The sequence below is a fragment of the Plasmopara halstedii genome, assembly GCF_900000015.1.
Source record: "Plasmopara halstedii genome assembly, contig: Scaffold_525, whole genome shotgun sequence".
NCBI lineage: Eukaryota > Oomycota > Peronosporomycetes > Peronosporales > Peronosporaceae > Plasmopara > Plasmopara halstedii.
In genome coordinates, this window is record NW_020187445.1 from 876,252 (window position 1) to 890,513 (window position 14,262).

At 44.0% G+C, this 14,262-nt stretch overlaps 3 protein-coding genes across 3 annotated transcripts; 2 read left to right on the forward strand and 1 right to left on the reverse strand.

Moving 5' to 3' along the window:
• Positions 1 to 2,602: 2,602 nt before the first annotated feature.
• Positions 2,603 to 3,291, forward strand: PHALS_10802 (hypothetical protein L915_06356; the record flags this gene model as incomplete). The annotated part of the gene is made up of 2 exons (XM_024726294.1): positions 2,603 to 2,653; positions 2,722 to 3,291. The coding sequence occupies 2 exons, from the start codon at positions 2,603 to 2,605 to the stop codon at positions 3,289 to 3,291; spliced, it is 621 nt and encodes a 206-aa protein (XP_024576985.1).
• Positions 3,292 to 3,584: 293 nt separating this feature from the next.
• On the reverse strand, positions 3,585 to 4,445 carry PHALS_10803 (preprotein translocase subunit; the record flags this gene model as incomplete). The annotated part of the gene is made up of 1 exon (XM_024726295.1): positions 3,585 to 4,445. The coding sequence occupies one exon, from the start codon at positions 4,443 to 4,445 to the stop codon at positions 3,585 to 3,587; it is 861 nt and encodes a 286-aa protein (XP_024576986.1).
• Positions 4,446 to 6,316: 1,871 nt separating this feature from the next.
• PHALS_10804 (uncharacterized protein) lies at positions 6,317 to 6,694 on the forward strand (the record flags this gene model as incomplete). Its single annotated transcript, XM_024726296.1, has 1 exon — positions 6,317 to 6,694. The coding sequence occupies one exon, from the start codon at positions 6,317 to 6,319 to the stop codon at positions 6,692 to 6,694; it is 378 nt and encodes a 125-aa protein (XP_024576987.1).
• Positions 6,695 to 14,262: the final 7,568 nt, after the last annotated feature.

Below are 14,262 nucleotides of genomic sequence, written 5' to 3' on the forward strand. Positions count from 1 at the left end.
TACTCGTAGTCGACCACCCCCACATCCTCAACGAGGTCAGTCGTCATTGATAGCGTGCGCAAAGTGCGAGGCTCGTGCTCATCGGGCCTAGGATGTACATCCCCGGTGCCGCGGACGCACTGTCCGACATCGCACCGCGTGCGGGAGACGAAGTAGGGCTCTGCCCGTGCTCGCTGACAGAACCAGCGAGACTTGGTGACTTCCGTATAGTGGACACAGGGCTCTTTGAGAAAGGAGTTGTTAAATTCCGACAAATAAAGTTGCAGTGTCTAACGGACACGCGAGTCTCGTTGAGGCAATAATCGATTAGAACTGTAATGTTCTCAATCTTAATGGGGGAGGGTGTAACGGGGTTAGACGTACCCTGGTAACAGGGGGGTTGTCACACGAGATGTGCTTGGTTTGACCACACCCAAACAAAAATAAGGTACGGGGCTAGGTAGCCAGTAGTTATGTATGTATTTAGATACTACTATATATATTTAGTAAACTTAGGACAATCTAAACTATTAAAATTAGGCGGCTTTGTCGCAGATAAACGGAAGAGCTAATTAGCCTTGTGTTAGGTAATAATTACTCTTAGAGTTAGCGGATTGGGATCCACTAACTTGTACTTGTTCTAAGTATAGAACGAACGGTCGGTGACCTAAATTACGCTTCCTCAAGCGCTAAGCTACGGCAGCCCCGCTGCTGCTAATCAACGCGCTGAGGTAGGCTTTGTGCGCTCTAACCAGGTGCGAAACCGAGAGCCTTTATGATAACCGACATGATTAGCTCGCTCTGTTGCTTGGAAAGAACACATCTATAGGATTCATTCAATTTAGACTAATACAGAAAATTCACACTTTAATAAGTCCCATAACTAAAGCATCCTTTTCTTCTGACGTAGTAGTCCACATATACCTAGGAGACTTCCACCATCTTCAGACAACCAATATTTCGGTACTTGCAGTACAATGAGATTTTTTCACAAGTATTCAACATTATATTTGGTAAAATTGTACCAAATTTGTTATGGTTATGTTCACATGATTGCAGTCATCACTATGCTACAGAATGTCTGTATTGAGAATTGTAATGCTGGGTCACACCACCAGTATTTGCTGCAACCGTTACCGGCGGCGTCCTCTCTAAGTATGGTTTTAGGGGAGGGTCACGCCCGTCGAGATATGTTAAGGGATACTATTTCTAAATTAAAAAAGAAATGTGAATTGTGTGGCGTACAGACATTACAGAGTTGCGCTCGTACTTCTTACACTATTTTATAAACATACCAAGCGTATTATATCTTTCGATACTGAGAAGTATCGAAGCCGCGTTAATAGACGCACAAAATTAGGCTTGCACGCTTCACAAAGGAGCCGGACCGATAGCCTCTAAGCTGCTTAGCTACTTCAGAAGTACTACAAATTCTTGATATGAAGCTGATAGCCCCCGTAGAGCACGAATCTCTCCTTAGTGGAGTCTCATCATCTTGCCCAATGATAGCTTCCTTGGTGCAAATGCATGGCAAGCCCGTTATCTGCGGTAGTAATAAAATGGATTGGATTTCCTTTTTTCGCTATCTCGGAGCATTAACGTGAGTGATTGCAACAGCCATACGTCATTGTCATTGTCACCTGGCATTCTTGTTGGTTATGTATGATATGAGATGCCTGGTTTATATTGAACCATAGTATCAAGTATTTGTACCACTTGCTGGATCGTTTGATCGCGGAAGCGCTCATTCCAGGCGAAGTAGGTATTTCTACGACTCTTGGGGGACCTGCGGTTTAGTTCACTTCCCAAAAAAGAGACATAAATTTAGAATAAAACGAAGTGATGACACAAGAGATTTCCTTATATTTATCATTTCTATCTCTTTATCAATGCAATTTCTAAATGTTATCATGGTATATCCGAACATAAGATCTTCCTGTCGTATGAATATTGAGAATTGTATTTCTGCAGCTGGTTCGTCGTTTAACTAGTGGGGCCTCAGAAAACGGCGCAAAAGATGCAAATTTCGTCTGATGCCAGGAAATGGTGTAATTTCCACACCAGCGGGTAGACAATTTATGAAACGCATCCATCCGGTTAGCTGCATATTTCTGGAAACTGTAATGTGTTGTACTGATTTGCTAATGTACAGTATGAGATCAATACCTTATCAGAAGGTTTGCTAAATGCATGGTAATGCCTATTTGCGAAGCAGTTCGTTATTATTGGTCTAAGGGAAGTCGCAAGGCACAAAGTGCGTAAGATTTAGCTTGAATCTGGACATGTTGACGCACTTTTTTGTTTGCCCATCCAAAGATGAGGTCCGCTCGACAGCACCGAAAAATCAGTTTAAAATGCTGCCATATCACTGATAATACGCTCGCTTCACGGAATTGTCGATTACTGATTTCGCATCTTAGCACTTTTATAGGCAAGTTTTATTTGATTTATTTATTGCATGTGAAGCCCAAATTTTAATAACCGTATGCCAGACCAGAATGAGCCATACAGCTTGGGTGTCACAGTAAGACAGGCTGATGCAATAGCGAAGACGCATTGCGAATATTGCTTTCCAACACAAGGACCCTTCAGTCAAGTCGATATCAGAACATTTTGATAGACTATGGCAGATTACGAGGGCTACTTACTGCTACACGACTTTGGACGACAAGCAGTACGTCAATTTTGTTTACCCTTTCATGTATGGTGTTGCCTTATTCGCTATTGTTACTCAATTCATAGGATCCTCTCTACTTTGAGTTAGAGGGCGGATTGCTACAGTACTACGAAAAGAAGGACGGACGCTTCATGGGCCACTTTTCGCTCACTCGCCATCGCGTAATGGTCCAGCCCATTGACACCGGATTAACGCCAAATCGTTTTTGCCTTGAGCTGTGTCCCGTCCGCTCGATGCACGATGTAGATCGCTCAATTAAACATCTCCCACGTATTCGCATCGTTCTTAGCGCGTCTACTCCTGAGACTCAAGGCCAGTGGATCCACGCATTGCGCACATGGCGCCGTCGTAATTGGAAAGATACAGCAGTGATTGCTGCTTTCGAAGACGAAGCTAAAGCTTTGCGTGTAATGATGATTATGTATCATCTCGAGTTCAAGCTGCTACGAACCACGGACCGAACGCTAAGCAAAACTAACATTGAGTCTGGGTCAAGCGACCCAATTTACGGTGGCTCTAGGATGGCAAAGTTTTGTGCGCATCCAGCCACAACGGGGCCAGGAGGAGTCGAAAGGACGCACTTCAGCAACTCGTTTCGCTTCCAGGGCGTTTACGCAAACCAGATTGCGCAGTGACGACCAACAATGTTCCTCCCCTTAACAAGCCTGCCGCATTATCTTGCCATGTCATGTATTTTCCGTAATAAGTTTACAAGTATCGTCCAGAATGACCGCGTCTGCTTGTGAACACATAAAAGTTATATAGTTCAGATGCACTGATACGATGCTGGCAATCCATGTCTAATAATATGTCCCTAATTATAAAGCAATGATGTTGCATGTATAATTTCTTCCAGTTACAGGCACCAAGGAAATGTACCACGTTGACCTTGGCAAACTCTATTATACTATCGCGATTTCGTGCTTTGTTACAGCCGCAGGAATCGTCTGGCATTTGCCCTAGTAATGAAGGCAATATCTTGTGTCGAACGACCAAGAGCACTTGCCACAGCTTCAGCCACGAACGGCATTGCACTGGGAACGTTTGGATACTGTTTTTTATGGCTGAATGACTCAGCACGTCGGCAATTAGGAAATCCCATGTATGGTGCATCTGTCTCGAGTACAAGGCGATTCAGTGGTACGAGCTTGACTAAATCCTTTAGGGCAGCTCCTTGCTTCTTGCATATAAATCCCGTGATACCGATGTACCAGTCAACTCCACGCGCGATGTAGACTTTTAATTCTTTCTCACTACCAGTAAAGCAATGGACCGCCGCCGGCGGAAAATATCCGTTGAAATCTGCTTTGGCCTCATCAATCAGCCGAATGAAATCGTCATGCGCTAATCGTTCATGCAAAAAGAGCGGCTTTCTTAGCGCACAGGCCATTCGAAGCTGCTCGACAAACCACTTTTTCTGAACTTCTGGTTGAGGAAAATCTGGCGAGTAATCAAGTCCGCACTCCCCAACAGCTTGGACTTCGTCCAGCTCGACTAGACCTCGTAAAGTAGCAAGCTTCTCGTGTGTTGGCATTTCTCGTGCATAGTAAGGATGCACTCCTGCAGTCGGAAAGAGCTTGGCCCTGTAGTGTCTACAAAGCTCGATAGCTCTCAGTGACTCCTCGATGGTAGCTCCAGGCACTAGCATTTCCTTAACACCGACCGCTGTCGCTTGTTTGATTAGTTCATTGATGTTACCGCGGAGATCTTCGTGGGTCAAATTGCAATCAAAGTCGAAAAGCTCTAGATGCGCATCTTGAGTCGACGTTGACACGAGTTTTTGGCTCATTTTGGCGAATATTGGCGCCGATCTACGGACGGGTGTTCTTTGATAGGAGCTCCGCTCGAGATGCTTGACAGAAGAATCGTGTACATAGTACCAAATGTTCGTAAACAGTTCGCTCTGTTCCATTTTAATACTAAATGACAAAACCTCGGCATAATGACAACTTATGTCGCAACCCGGACAATCCGCGATTTTGAGCTTGAGCTTTGTGATACAGTTTCGAACTGCTCTAGCTAGCGCGATTTAGCAAACAATTCCGCTGTTACAATTTTTTTGAACCTCATCACCTGACACGACCATTCAACTAGCCAACGTATTTACATACGTGCAACCACAGCCGCAAGGTTTCGCTAAAGAGTGTAAACTTTCAAGCTTCATGGCATCAAAATAATAAAAAGTGAATCTCAGAGCCCAATTTATTATGCACTTTTTATTGTAATGGAAGTGGGCAACAGACTTCCCCCAACATAGTAAAGAGCATGTTGAGTAAAAAGGAAAAAAATATCTCTAACAAAAAGGCATGCTACTGTAAAAATGGTGTGGAGGCACGCAATATCTTTTTGTTAGAACATTTAATATGTTTGAACTCTGTTTAAGTGTTATTATTTTTAACCAATAAACGTGGGTAAAAACATATGGTCGCATTTTTGTGTTACGAATTCGCCGTCCTCTTGGCCCCTCTGACCTCTCCCCAAGTCTGCTGTCACCTAGGAATTGTAATACTGCTGCAGCATCGGTAGTTGCATCCTCGCAATTACAATACTATGGCATCTTAGAAAACGCAGGCCGTCCTGCGTCGGAGAGAAGGATGCAATTTATCAAGAAGTGTAAGAACTCACAATTCTGATATCTCTGTATTCACTGCGAACGGGTCCACAATGATGACCCTGAATTGATTAATCCTCCCAAAAAAAGTCATTGGTCGCATAGAAACATTTGAATTCCATTTGAGTGCTTGCAAACATTATGAAATCTCTATATTGACACAACAACGAACATGTCAGGTGGTCGCGATGTTGCCGAAACAAGCAAAAACTCGGGTGCTGTCTCCACGATCAGATTGGGCGCCATAACCATGAACAATAAGCGAGTGCACAAGTCTTCAATGCTCGAATTCTGTCCTGTTGCATCACGTAATAGTCAGTTGCAGGAATTTGATATCTTTTGCTTCGTTCCAGGCAGAAACCAATCTTCCTGCTGCTTTATTGAACGAGAGTGCACGATGCGTTTGTTTCGGTTTGCTAACATTGAATGTGTCAAATGTCTCCCCACCAATTACTTCTTGATGGAAAGATTCCTGACACTTATGTTGCCGTTGACGACCAGGGTTCTCTTTGGGCAGTTCAAGGTGATGACATGAGAGTTAATCTATAATGGGGTCAGTCCCATCAAACATGCTGAATGAACGATATACTTTTCGTGAGGGAAATATAAACCATATATCTTGCATAGTTGTATAATCCTCAATCGTGTCTTGTCAAAATTGAAGGTACTTATCAGTTAAGGGAAAATTTAAGGCATATTGGCCAATTTCGCTTGATCGTTAGACTGCACCACAGCTTTAAGCAAGCGCACTTGATCCTCATAAGAATGCATAACAAATGTCACATCGCCTTTACCTTTTCGTTAAGTTGATGGCTCGCTGGAAGCGAGCAACATGCCATATAAGTCTTCCTCAGTAAGTGCGTGTTTACGGACTGGTGATTCCTATTACGCAATCTGCTCACTGATGCATAGGAAAGTATTGATAAATTCCATATATGGCAATTCAGTTGTGCCTGAACTGTGTTTCTTTAGTTTACATAGCTGCAATTCTTACTAACCGTCAAGAAGGCCTAGCAATTGCTGAACTGCTTAAGAAGTTGGTCATAAGAATGCAAAGTGAACGCGAAGCGTTCACTTTGTGGAATGTGAAATGTGGGATCTATTGTTACCGATTACGCTGGAAATTGTGGCCACACGCGATGAAACTTGACTTTACGATGGCCGAAGATGATTTTCTGCTTTTGTTTCGCCGACCAGGTCAACCTATTGCTCAAGGACGTATTCGATGCTTCGTCCGTATTACAGCCAAGTTCGCGTACAATATCGTTGTATGTTTGAAAAAATTAACAGCAAAGTGGCTGCCTCGCTTTTGGGACGAAATGGGATTCACAAATGGTATTCACTTTGCGCGGCTGATGAATGGCAAACGCGTTAAGACTCAATGCAGCCCATGTTCGCATCAATTCTTCGTATCAAAACCGCTTTGAAATCTATGTTATGAGATGAAGGAGTTAGGCCAATTTTCCTGTTGCTTTGTACGGGTTGCGGAACGAGCAGTTTGGCCCAATATACTCTTAGAGGATTGGTTTGTTTGAATTGCTGAATGTTTTATATAGCTGCAAGACGCAAAAACCATTATTCGCGCTTTCCCAATTGCCTTAAGAATACTATATACTTACATTTGGAAACAAATCCTTCAGCTTTTGCGATAGCTGTCATTTTGACGCTCTTGGTCCATTGATTTAATTTTGTCGGGACGATTGGGAATAGCCGTTGTTTCTTTAGCCATGTTCATGATCCCATCTTATCGAAAACAATTTTTTGCTTCCTAAAAAGAATTCTGCTTCCTAAAACAAATTCTGCTCCCCGAAAAGGGACCTGGCCTCATTCATAGCGATGTCGGAAATCTTCATTTCTACTATTTGCGCTTGATTGATGAAGATCTTGGACAGCCACGTTAAGAGAGAAGGACGTGGTGTAATGCTGTATTTATTACAATGGCTTAACTCCCACCGAGTTTTCTAGCACTCTTGATTTGTAGAAATACCTGCATCACACTACATTTTAGTACGTATCGTACTAGCTGTTTCACGCATTTCTACAGATACTACAAGAGCTCGCTCTTTTCTATTCTGTCAGAAGAAACCGATTGAAGCCGAGAAATGTAAATAATTAAACGTTGTCGTACTAAAAAAAGACCGTGAAAAAAGCTTTACAAATCAAAGATTCGAAAAGTTCACGTTGTCGGTCCAACTGGACCTCGAACCATTAAACACACTAGAAACAACCATGGAGATTATAACTTTTACTGACGATATGAACTCAATTGTATTGGACAGCGACTCTCTAAGTGCTTTTCTTAGCGTTCCAGAAGGTGCACCTAACTATACATTCGATGCTGAAGACGGCCCACAGAAATCATCCTCAGAAGGTTTTCATGTAATATGAGGTTTGTGCACCCTGGCCCGAATAAAATGATTGTGGGGACATCGCGGGTCTCGTCCTTATGGCCTGCGAGGTCGTGGCAAAAGCTTAAGGTTTATTTGCATCTGTCAATAAGAACGACTGGGCACCCGCAAACAGAATCTAAGAATTCAATAGCATTTGAATTCTTCAAGAATTTTAACATGTTTAATCGCTTAGACACAATTTACACGAGGGCGCTTGGCCTTCAGACACAACACACACGCTTGTGCGACGAGGAATCGATTTCCGACGTGGAGGGAAAAGGAAAGTCCATTTTAAAGGAAAGAAGAACGACTTAAGACCTTAAAAATAAATCTGCAACTAAATTGAAATGAGTTATAGCTCCTGGCTACATGCAAAACACCCAAGGGCTCCTAAAGGATTTACTAATAAGAACTTGGGTTCCTGGTATATAAATCAAGAGTGTACTGAGGTTGCGCCTCAGCTTCAACGGATACAAGATCTTGGATGTACGGAGCTTGATTGTCGAAAGCTTGAAATTTGGCTTTCGTGGAAGGTATCCAGTAGAATGGACTGGCTTACGCCACCCATTTTTAAGGGCAGAGACATGTCGGCCTCGTTATCAGAACAGACCCCAAGTAGGAGCCAGCATTCTGTATCACACAGAATGTTTGTTACTTTGTATATGAAATCACGATTACATTTGGGAGCACCATACCGTAATCTTCTTTTTTCGGTTCCCACAATGCATACAGAATGTGCATAAATGTGCATTCTTGTAATGGCTAAGTGTTCCCCATTTCACAATGTAAACATAGGCCTCCTTAGTGGCGGTTGCTTTTTTAACACTGATCGACGAGCAAGTCGCCATTTAACAAAGGCCTCCTTAGTGGCGGTTGCTTTTTTAACACTGATGGACGGGCAAGTCGCTATTTGACTTCAGGGCAGCCAGAAGAGCTGCACAGCGAGAGGCTCACTATCAGATTTGACTGTGTCCAGGCGCTAATCTTTGATTCACAAATTGTCATCAATATATATGCGTAGAAGTCAAATTTGTGTGCTCCTACCAGGAGCGTTACTTGAGAACCTCTGAGGTAACTATCAGCTGTTTGATTGATTGCTATTTCAGGAGAGCAGAGTAAAATGAAATCTGCTCAAACCAATAATAGTTTTATATATATATATATATTAGAGCTCATTAAAACTGTGTTTATTGCTTAACGCGCGACTTGCAGCCCACGTGTACCACAGACCTATCCTGTTCGAAGCCCAATCATCTTCATCCAACTGATAGTATGGCTTTTATAAATACTCTCGATCTTATCGCGTGTAGTGTGCATCGTACAATTGTAAATGCGCTAGGGTTGGTTCAGTACTAATGCTGTTACGCTATTGGTCTGAAGCTGTTACAGGGGACAATTGGGCTCTTAACAGCAGGAGCTATAGCTAATTTCTTTTCACATTGACGTTCACATTTTGCTTTGCTTCGATAAAGCTGGCTTGTAAGGCATTTACACGAGTAAGGCGACGCATTTTTCTTATCATCCGCACGAAGAGATTTCAAAACTCCTCAAACTTCTGCCAACGTCAAGTACCCTAGGTACGTCCCTCATGGAGAGCCGCAGTATTTTCAACCGCTGGTGTTTCAAGCGCATATGGAACACATTTACAATGGATCCTTCCTTTTCTGGGCTTCATCAACTTTGTTTTGTAGCCTCAACTCCGGGACTTTTTCATGGGATCGATACAACGGCTTGCCTAAACTTGGGGGGCGACTACCTGTGGATTGAGAAAGCACTTACGGAGCGACTGTCATACGGTTGTCTACTTCTTGGTCGGTGCAGTAGGCACACCCCCATTAGCGCGTAGTAATTCCATACCATGGTGAGGACAATTTGAAGCAATAATCGCGACGTGGTGTTTGGAGCATGCGAGATTCTACGCGACTCTTTCGCTTGCAGTGGGCAAGTTGGGCAAATTTAGCCATATCCAGCTCGCTGGAGTAGAGCTGGATATCTGTGTGCTCCGTGGCGGATAGTCGCTACACTTCCAGCTGATGTATCTGTGTGCTCCGTGACGGATAGTCGCTACACTTCCAGCTGATGAGGTCTCAGACTCATGCAGTATGGACACTTAGCACAGTGAGCACCTCCTCTTTGGGAAACAGCTATGTCTTGCATCGTGAGGTTAGAGTGGAGCGGTTTTGTCGCGGTTTGGGATACTGTTAAAACCGTTGCTGTTGTCAGAAAACACAGTTGCATCCTCGCATATTATTTCATAGATGCATTGGTACCAAACACTACGCGTTTAGTGAGAACTCACTGAGTCATCAAATTTGATGCAAGAGAGCAGCTAACGGTGCAAGAATGCTCGGAAGAGCGGAAATTACAAAGGATTGTACTTAGCGACCATTGCATGAAGGGTAACTTCGTACCTTCTGCATGCAATGTGGGAGTTAACATCAAATTAGAATAAGTATGGTGTCCCCACATGCATATGTGACATCTTGTATGAAATCACAAACATTCAGTGTAATACAGAATATACGTTCAAGCTGAGGTTCAACCACATTGCACCCTTAATTATACAAATAAAACTCATTTCAATTTAAGTTTTATAATAAAAAAATCTAAGCGCCCTTGTGGTGTTTTGCATGCAGTTCTTGGAACCATTTACACATTTATATTTTGTTGCAAAATTTTCATCAAGCCTTTAAGTCGTTTTTCTTCTCTCAAAGTCGGGTCTTTCCTTTTACTTCCGAGTCGAGAATTACTATCTCGTCGCTCAGGCATGTGTATTGTGTTTGAGTGACTATTATGTTCAGCGCCCTCTTACAGGCATGGTATGTTCGGAGAGTGGAGTGAAACTTCAGGGGAAGTGGTTTCGTGTAGCGGTCAATTTGGCGCTTTGTCTCATAGAAGGCAAAATAAGTGTGAGCCTCAGCGCGTTTTACATCTTAGTTGAGGAAGTACTAGAAAAAAAAGCAATTTTGTGTACTTAACAATTTCACCTGTGGTACAATTACATTTATAACAATAAGGTACAGCTGTACAAAATTTGTAAAATTCTTTGAAAATGATTTGGAACATTATGAGCGCCGGAACATCGGTTTTTACTAAGATGATGGAGCTCCAAAAATAAGGGGTCCGTGGTACACGTAAGCTGCTATCCACACATTAAATTAAAAGACAGTTTTTCAATGAGTGATAGTAAAACATACATAATCATTATCAGCCTGAGTAGCTTGAAACTAGATATATGTTCTCATGCGATAGAAGTGAAACTTACAATACTGGATACCTGGGGAGCACTCGCTCCTGCTCCTCTTACGGCTACACATTCCAACGTCTGTGCATCTATTAACGCGGACTTTACGAGTCAAATCTTACTCTTGGTAAATCCTTGTTGCAAAAGGTCACATCTACGGCAAGGTCGGTGCCATCCCATTCGTGGAAGCAACTATGCTATTTCGGTTGAAATGATAGAGGCTGGGGGGTCTAGCCTTTAGCTGAAACGGCATCAGGACAATTTTACCAAATGAAAACACATCCATTAGCTTTTCAAGTGGAAGGATTTCTTTTACTTTGTCTGATGCTTGTAACAGCCCTTGTGTACTTGTACGTCCGCTTAAATTCTACCGCTTAAGGCTCTACGCGAGAGTAAGCCCCGACTTGCTCGTTAAGCACGACAAGCAGAGGTTGCCACTCTCGCAGCTAGATTAGGCAAACTGTCTTGTTGTGTCGGCACAAGTACTTTCTTTAAAATAGCGGTGTGTGTACCGATTGAGACGAGAGCACGATCTCCGAGCTTTGGTATCGCACTGCGGAGTGTAAGCACGTCGAATGTTCTCCTCAGCTTATAAAAGCTATACCAAGTCTCGCTTTTACGACTCAGTTGTGTCTGGGGAGCTCTGCTGCAGACAGAGCAGCATCTTCGCCATCCCTGCTGCTGAGATACTTTCATCTTTGAAGCAGTGACGCGTTTCTGGATTGTAAGGGGGGCACAAGTCCGACCAGGACGGTCAGTGTGCTGGATATCGGATTCTCCGAGTTGGCAAACACCGAAGAGGTTTAGGACAAGAATCCCGAACGTGGCGCGTGGGCTGAATGTGGAGTGGTATGTAACCTACTACGCGCTACTCAAGTATTGAGGCAGTCGCTCCGTGCCAAGAGTGGCGTAGTCGGACGAGGTCCAAGGCATCAAGGGCTAGGCCCTTGTGATGCGCGTGAAGTGGCACGTAATCCACTTAGCACTGCTCATGTTTCGAAGCAGTTGAGGCATGCCAAGAGTGGCATTGTCGACGACATCCGAGGCATCTTGGGCAAGGATCTTCTGATGCGCGTGGAGTGGCACGTTATACAATGGATAAAGATTGCGGAAACAGCAGCTTTTCGTCGGATGTTGTTAATAACATCAAGGCTCTGATGGAGCAGGGAGTGGGGATCGAGTGAGTGTTACCACTGGTCTCGATGAGGCGTAGAATCTCTACAGAGAGGAACGGCGAAGCCGTATGTTATCTGCAAGACGCAGGGCATCGAACCTGACCCAGCGTGTGTCTACCGTAGACGATAGAGCACAGCTATATACCCTTGTCAACGGTATGATGGGAGAGGAAGACGGCGACAATACCCTCGAGGCTATCCCCCCGGTGAATGCTCTTCTTGAGCTGGATAAGTTGTCCTTCGAAGAGTTTAGCGATGCCTTGAAGGCTGGCGATCTAGCTAGGGTGGTCATTATATTACCGAACTGAGAGATTAACTAGTCGTCGCTACTGGATGGAGCTGTTGTGGACAAAGATTTCATCGAAGTATGTCTGTGCATACGCCCGGTGGGGCCTGAACAATTGCGTCACAAGACGAATGTATGTTTGCGGGTGCATTTGACAGCCCTTGAGGCATCACCAGCCACTCTCAGAGGATCCCGCTCCAAGTACTCACCGCTGTCAGCGGAATTTCACTTGCTCTCATGAGCAATTGATAATAACCATCGATCGAGTCGTGTGCGCTGTACTTTGTACGGCCAACCATGTTTTTCTGGAGAAAGAAGATCCTTTCCAGAAATCCGCGTTTGTGCCGAAATGGTGGCACCGATTAGCTTAGTATAGGTGTGAGCGATACGCCACTTGTCGTTCAGCTTCCGGACGCAAAACGTGGATGTCGAATGTGGAGATTTGCTCTCTCGCACCATTCCTGTGTCGTGCCTCGACCAGAAAAGGCGTCAGTGACGTCACACTACTCCTCGGGCCGGGGCCATTGGCGTGTTACGCAGTATTTGGTTTCCGGAACTAGGTCAACCTCATGACGCGCATCTCGGTCCGGAGGTCGATCCGACGGCGGGTCTTTGGAGACGACGTCGTGAAATTCCATTACCAAAGGATAGAACGGATTTGAGATATTCTTCGGGATCGACGATCCACTTCCTTCGTTCAGCACCCTATCAGTGTCCTCCAGGGTCGTGCGGGGCACAGGAGGGCAGATGAGGAATACCATATCGTCCATTTGAGAGCGGCGCTTGAATGCATACGCACGAATAAGTTGTATGCCAATGCCTAAAGAGCATCTTTGGCGCGAAAAAAATCTCCTTTTTAGGGTTTTCACTGGGAAGCGTAGCCTTCGAGTGGATCTCGCTGAGATTAATATTGTTGGATACCGACCGCTTCCAAAGATCCAAAAGGCCTTGCGCAAGTGGCTTTGCCTCGCGTAATTCTTGCTCAAGCAAAGCGCAAATTTTGCGGAAATGGCACGGCCATTCTTTAATCTCCTAAAGAAGGATAAGGAATGTTGTTGGGGCACCGAGCACCAGGAGGCTTTTAACAGGGTCATAGACAGCCTCCTTCATGCACTAATACTGGCGTTGCCAGACCCAGACCCCGATCGTCCTTTTAGTGCTCTCACGTACCATTTCTACTGATATATATTAATTAATATATAAGTGAACAAACTCTACACTATAAACCGAGACTTTCTGGGAAAGTCGACTAGCTACCACACCCGAAAAAAATTCTCAAGGGCCGACCGCGAAAAAATAATTTTTAAGGTTGGACAGAATTGACGATTCTGAAATATTTGATTACGTTGCAGCGCTCCGAACCCAACCAGAGTCTTGAGGTGGGTGTCTAACCATTGCTCAATTGTTTCGGCAGCACAAACGTATGTGACATGATATCTCAGCTGCTGACAACGTAACGAAAGCTTGCACTTTCTTGCTTAGAATATGAAAGACGCTAAATAAAATTAAACATATATAACACTATAAACTCGAGTTTGGCTCAGAATTTATTAAGAATTTTGCTTCGAACAATTTCCCATTCTAATCTACGTCCTTCTTGCCATGGAGCGGAGGTACTGAGTCGATATTTGTTGCCGTCTCACCCTCTTAATACCATACAAATTAGCTTCAACAAAGTGGACATCCCCCTTGAACGTCATTTTACGCTGACGAATTGTGGTTCCTCATGATGAGGATTTGAAATATCGCATCCTCTATGAAGCTCATGACATACCACTCAGTGGACATTTGCCATGTCCACATGCTTCGTCCTAGCGTGGTATCCGGCATGCAACCCACTGCAAGCATTAAGATTTTTGATTAATTTATTATGAGTTTCGGCTTATTAATAAACTATTCA